This window comes from Centroberyx gerrardi, chromosome 4, assembly GCF_048128805.1.
Source record: "Centroberyx gerrardi isolate f3 chromosome 4, fCenGer3.hap1.cur.20231027, whole genome shotgun sequence".
Taxonomy (NCBI): Eukaryota; Metazoa; Chordata; class Actinopteri; order Beryciformes; family Berycidae; genus Centroberyx; species Centroberyx gerrardi.
In genome coordinates, this window is record NC_136000.1 from 4,617,218 (window position 1) to 4,623,217 (window position 6,000).

The window sequence follows — 6,000 nt, forward strand, 5'->3', positions numbered from 1 at the left end:
AAGATGTGTGTGTGTTGATAACCTTGTCTCCCCTCTCCCCAGCTGTGTGTATGTATTGGTAGCGTCTGCCTCCTCCCCCCAGGTGTGTGTGTGTGTGTGTGTGTGTGTGTGTCTTGCTAGCATCTTCCTTCTCCCCCCAGGTGTGTGTATGTCTTGCTCACCTCATCCTCCATACTGTATGTCTTTCTGTATATATGTGTGTGTTTCTAACCCCCCCCCCCCCTTCCCCCCCCAGCTGTGCGGAGGCTCTGCTGTCTGCAGGAGCTGCTGTGGACGGGGGGGCGGCGGGGGGGGCAGACCTCCCTCTTCCTGGCCAGCGAAGCGGGACGGCCGGACTGTGTCCGGGTCCTGCTCGCCGCCGGAGCCGACCGCTCACACACCACCGCCGTAAGTCTGCTCCTTAATCATAGCGCCCTCATCAGGCCGTCTGTATGTGTGTCCTTCACTGTGTGTGGGACAGTTACTGTAAACAAATGAGACCATGGTTGAGATTATTGTTGGCCTCTATCTCATGCCAGTGGTATTGTTAGTGTTAAGTGTTTCTCAACATTAAGACTGACACAACGAGGATGTAGCTATCCTTCGCCCCGTCTCCCTGTCGTTGCTCTGCGATTGTTTTCTCTTTGGCTTCACTGAAGAGGATCAACATGTTGCCATCGCTCTGTTTGCTCTGGAAGAACGGCGCCCTCTTCCTGATGTGTGCCGTAAAGCAATCCAGCAGATTTCTCACAGAACCGTCCAGGTGATGCAGAGCAGAGGCCGGTGTACAACGCAAATCTTCTCGGTGATGGTCTTGTTTGTTTATGGCAGTTATGCTGATTCTTGTTTACATGCGTCAACCCAAAGCACAGGTTCATACGTTGGAATAAGGACATTGGAAGGTGTAACTTTGCAATTGAAATGATCCTTGTTTCTTGTTTCTATTTTATGAATCTTTATGAAACTTCACTTCCAGTTGCTCTAGAAATCCGATAAAATTCCCTACTATTTTTGGCTTGTTAATACAATCGCAACACGCATTATATCTCTAGAGTTTAATTCCTAATTTGATAGGAGCATACAGTATGTCAAGCAAATAATCCTGTATAAACTTAAAATTAATTAATCGCACAAAAAATGTACAACATTCTCCTCGACATTCTTTCCTCGTCCCCGTTTGCTCTAATGTTCCTCCTTATGTGACACTTTTTTTTTCCTGGTTATCAATAATAGCCTCATTGTTTCACACTTAGCCAACCGCAGATAACGGATTTAACTATTCTCAGGGGGTTTGGTCGCCTGATTGGTGCGAGCTCATTGATGTATGGGCTTCCTGTGTCGCCACGGTAACCATAGGAGCCGTTAGTTGCCCCGGCAGCACGTGATGAGAGAGACACTATATTTAGTTATCTTCTTTGTTCTACATTTAGCCTGGCCTCCCTGCTGAGCCAGGATGCTGCCAGCGTCTCTATAGCATGACTTACCTCTTCAGCAGAGGAACACCTTGGGTTAAATATAATGATTTTATGTGGAAGTTGAGTTAGAATCTGTCTTAAAGAGTGTAGAGACTGACTGTACACTACCAGTCAAAAGTTGTACTCTGTTTTTCATTCTCTTAAACCCATTTTGATCTAAAGGTTTCTGCTTAAATGTTTTTTTTTAGACAAATATAAATAGTGAAGTTGATCCTATGTATGAATTTCTTTCCAACGCCTTTGTCTTTCCATCAAGGCAAAGGGCGGCTGCTTTAAAGAATCTAAAATATAAGATAGTTTTGATTTGTTTAACATTTTTTTGGTCACTGCATAATTCCATTTGTGTTATTTCATAGTTTTGATGTCTTTACTATTATTCTAAAATGTGGAAAATAATAACAATAAATAAAAATGTGGTGTGTCCAAACTTTTGACTGGTAGTGTACAGTGTGTGTAGTTTGCGTGAATATGTATGCACATGAATGGGATATGGGTGGACACAGTGGTTTTCAACATTTGTCAGCTAGTGACCCCAACGTGCAGAATGGTGACCTTAGATGCCAAATAATGATTTATTATTTTCCTGTTTTCAGGCTATTTAACTTGATTAAAGCCTAGAGGCTGCAAATACTTTGTTTCACAAGAAAAATCCTGCAAATATTACAAATGTGCTAAATTTGTGTATTAGAAAAGTATGTTTTTCAGATTCCATCATTAACCTTGTGATGCATAATGTATAAGTAGAACGCATGTGACACCAACGTAATTCATGTGCACCGCAATAATCCAGTGCTAATGGATTCTGTCCATTAATGGAGCCGTCCAGGTGTGACTCTGTACACACATGCACTTCTGCCCCGGTCTCTCTGCAGGACGGCTGCACGGCGCTGCATGCGGCGGTGCGCTCGGGACACGTGGACACGCTACGTCTCCTCCTCTGCCACCCGGCCCAGGACGACCCCGCCGCCGCCGCCCTCGACCCCGGCGCCCTGGCTCTGCCCGCCGCCCTGCTGAACCGGGCCAACGCCGACGGCTGGACGGCGGCGCACACGGCTGCCGCGCGAGGCCTCAAGGTGACAACCGCTCATTCGGCTCCGTACGATACGATCCGCCGACGGGGTTTTCGACTCGGCTCCTCCCGTCCCATTATCCCATTACAGCCGTTTCACTGAATCCACCGATCAGCCCTACTGTACTGTGTATTCATCCACACTACACCGACTCTGCACCCGCACTTCAGCTCCTCGTCCGCTATATCTCTCCCACTAATGTCCAGCCCTGCCATCAATCTCCTCAGCGGCGGGCTAATGGGACGGCTGACCTTGCTGGCTTGAAACAGCCCGCTCAGCTTTAGATTAATGCAGGCGACGCCAGGCTAGACCGGACTGGGCGTATGACTGGAATTTAAATGAAGTCCAGCCTTTGATAGATGTGTGCAGAACAAACAAGAGTGTGTGTTGCACAAATAAAGAGTGTATGCATGCCGATAAATGCGTACATACACGTGCGCACATGTATGTTCTTACCCGCCGCATTGATGCTGATAACTCACGCTGAAAGAAGTTTTTTGAATTTTTCTCCAATTGTGTGTGTGTGTGTGTGTAGGAGTGTCTGGAGGTGCTGTGCAGCCACAGTGAACAGGATATTGAGAGGAGGGATAAGTGTAATCGCACCATTCACGACGTGGCGACCGACGACTGCAAAGACCTGCTGGAAAACCTCAGTGAGTGGCCTTCTCTGTGTGTGTGTGTGTGTTTGTGTGTGTGTGTGTGTGTTTGTGTGTGTGTTTGTGTGTGTGCAGGGTTCCTATGCCCTTGGAAAGTCTCAAAGTGTAGAAGAAGAATTCGATCATTTCCAGGTCTTGAAAAGTGTAGGAATTGCACAAAAAGTCTGGAAAACTATGGAAAATTATTGTTCAATTGTCAAACATTATGAAAATTTTAACTCTGAAAAAGATTGATTAAGATTTGTGTTTTTAATTGACAATTAATAATTAAATCTTTCAATGCAATTAATAATCTATGAAAACAAAAAAAAATCTAAGAAACAAAAAAATCCATCAAATGCACTGTGCCTGTTTGGAAAACTCCTGGGAATTTAAAATGGAGAGTCTGTAGGAACCCTGAGGGTGTGTGTGAGTGTGTGTACATAGCTCTGTGTGTGTGTGTGTGTGTGTGTGTGTGTGTGTGTGTGTGTGTGTGTGTGTGTGTGTTTCGAACCAGTTATCTCCAGTGACATAAGAGCAAATGTTTGCCTCCAAATGATAAAGAACTTAATGTTAAACACACCTTAAAACAACGTTAAAACACCTTTCTCTCCTGCTTCTCTCTCTCCCCCTTATCTCTCTCTCTTCTTCACTCTTTCTCCCTTCCATCTTCCTTCCATCTTTCTCTCTTTTCCCTGCCTCCATCTTTCCCACTTCCTTGCTTTCATGCTGCTCTCCCTCCTTCATGTTCCTCCTTTTCTCCCTCGCTATTTCCTGTTGTCCCTCCATCTTTTCTTCCATCTTGTCTTCCTTCCTTACTCCTCTCCATCCTCTCCTTCCCTCTTTCTCCATCTCTCTTTCTCCCTCCCTCCCTCCATCCATCTTATCTTCCTTCCCCACTCCTCTCCATCCTCTCCTTCCCCCTTTCTCCATCTCTCTTTCTCCCTCTCTCCCTCCATCCATCTTATCTTCCTTCCCCACTCCTCTCCATCCTCTCTTTCCCCCTTTCTCCATCTCCCTTTCTCCCTCCCTCCCTCCATCCATCTTATCTTCCTTCCCCACTCCTCTCCATCCTCTCCTTCCCTCTTTCTCCATCTCTCTTTCTCCCTCCCTCCCTCCATCCATCTTATCTTCCTTCCCCACTCCTCTCCATCCTCTCCTTCCCCCTTTCTCCATCTCTCTTTCTCCCTCCCTCCCTCCATCCATCTTATCTTCCTTCCCCACCTCCTCTCCATCCTTTCCTTCCCTCTTTCTCCATCTCTCTTTCTCCCTCCCTCCCTCCATCCATCTTATCTTCCTTCCCCACTCCTCTCCATCCTCTCCTTCCCTCTTTCTCCCTCCCTCCCTCCATCCAACTTATCTTCCTTCCCCACTCCTCTCCATCCTCTCCTTCCCTCTTTCTCCCTCCCTCCCTCCATCCATCTTATCTTCCTTCCCCACTCCTCTCCATCCTCTCCTTCCCTCTTTCTCCCTCCCTCCCTCCATCCAACTTATCTTCCTTCCCCACTCCTCTCCATCCTCTCCTTCCCTCTTTCTCCCTCCCTCCCTCCATCCATCTTATCTTCCTTCCCCACTCCTCTCCATCCTCTCCGTCCCTCTTTCTCATCCCTCTTTCTCCCTCCCTCCCTCCATCCATCTCATCTTCCTTCCCCGCTCCTCCTCTCCCTCCTCCCTCCCTCTCTCCTCTCTCCTCCCTCTCCCTCCTGCAGACTCCTACCGGGTGCTGGTGCGTCTGCAGTGTTCTGGAGGAGGAGGATCAGAGTCCATGTGTCTGGTGGAGTCTGTGGAGGAGGCGGCGGGCGGCGGCGGCGGCGGCCTGCCGGTGCTGGGCCGGGTGTGCGTGGAGCGGGCGACGCGCTGGGCCCAGCTGGGCGTCGCCCTCGGCCGGACCCTCGCCTCCCACCTCCAGCTCCTCTGCAGAGACTCCCAGCAGGCCAGGGAGGAGGCGCAGCGCCCCCCGCTGGGCCTCGGCCCCGCCAGCATCGCCTCCGTCCTCATCGGTGAGGAGTTGGGAGTTTGGTTTGGTGGTTTGAGTTTTTTACATCTGCAGCGGGTTGTACGGAGCACGTCATTAGACTGTAACAAGAGGTTCTCGACGCTGGGTCCGGGGGCCACCAGGGGTCCTTGAGAGGGTTCCAGGGGGTCACCATTCACCAGTCACCATTATTTAATTTACAAGAAGTTAACACAATTAGAGAATGTAGCAGAATAATAATAATAATAATAATAATAACCTTTATTTGTATAGCACCTTTCATACACAACATGCAGCTCAAAGTGCTTTACATCAATAAAAGGCAGATAAAAGACAGATAAAAAGTTAAAAAGTTAAAAAAGTTAAAATTCATATAAAAGAACAAGCAAGATGCATTGCATTAAAAGAATCAAATCAAGTAAAATAGAAAGATAGAAGAATACAACAAATACTCCCACTTTTAGATGCACATTGTGAGTGAACCCATATGTTTTTCTTTAATTTACTTTTCCCCTGTCCTTCCTGATTCTACTCTTGATCCGATATTTACGTCAGATCTCACTGCCTCAGGCAGACGAGAATCATAGATTCTCCTCCAGAATGACTGTTTTGATCATAGTTTCTCTGTTATCTCTCTACCTACAATACAGAGAGTCACAGAATTCTGGACAAAATCATATCTAACAACAAAAATATTCTCAGATTTGGGTCTGAGAGAAAAAATCTTGTCAAATGGGGTCAGTGGCTCTAATGTGGACTAATTTAGGGGTCCTTGATATGAAAAAGGTTGAGAATCACTGGACTACAGGACATTAGATGGTCAGGGTTGAACAACGTCCATACGTTATTTTTTTAAAGACCTCATG

General features: G+C 47.1%; 1 protein-coding gene across 1 annotated transcript in view; it reads left to right on the forward strand.

The window, feature by feature from the left end:
• The window catches only part of cttnbp2 (cortactin binding protein 2), a 90,600-nt gene that overhangs the window by 61,317 nt on the left and 23,283 nt on the right, over nucleotides 1-6,000 (forward strand). Inside the window, 5 exon segments of the mRNA XM_078283170.1 lie at nucleotides 236-287; nucleotides 289-387; nucleotides 2,327-2,527; nucleotides 3,060-3,177; nucleotides 4,869-5,159. Of these exon segments, the coding sequence (XP_078139296.1) occupies nucleotides 236-287; nucleotides 289-387; nucleotides 2,327-2,527; nucleotides 3,060-3,177; nucleotides 4,869-5,159 (761 nt within the window).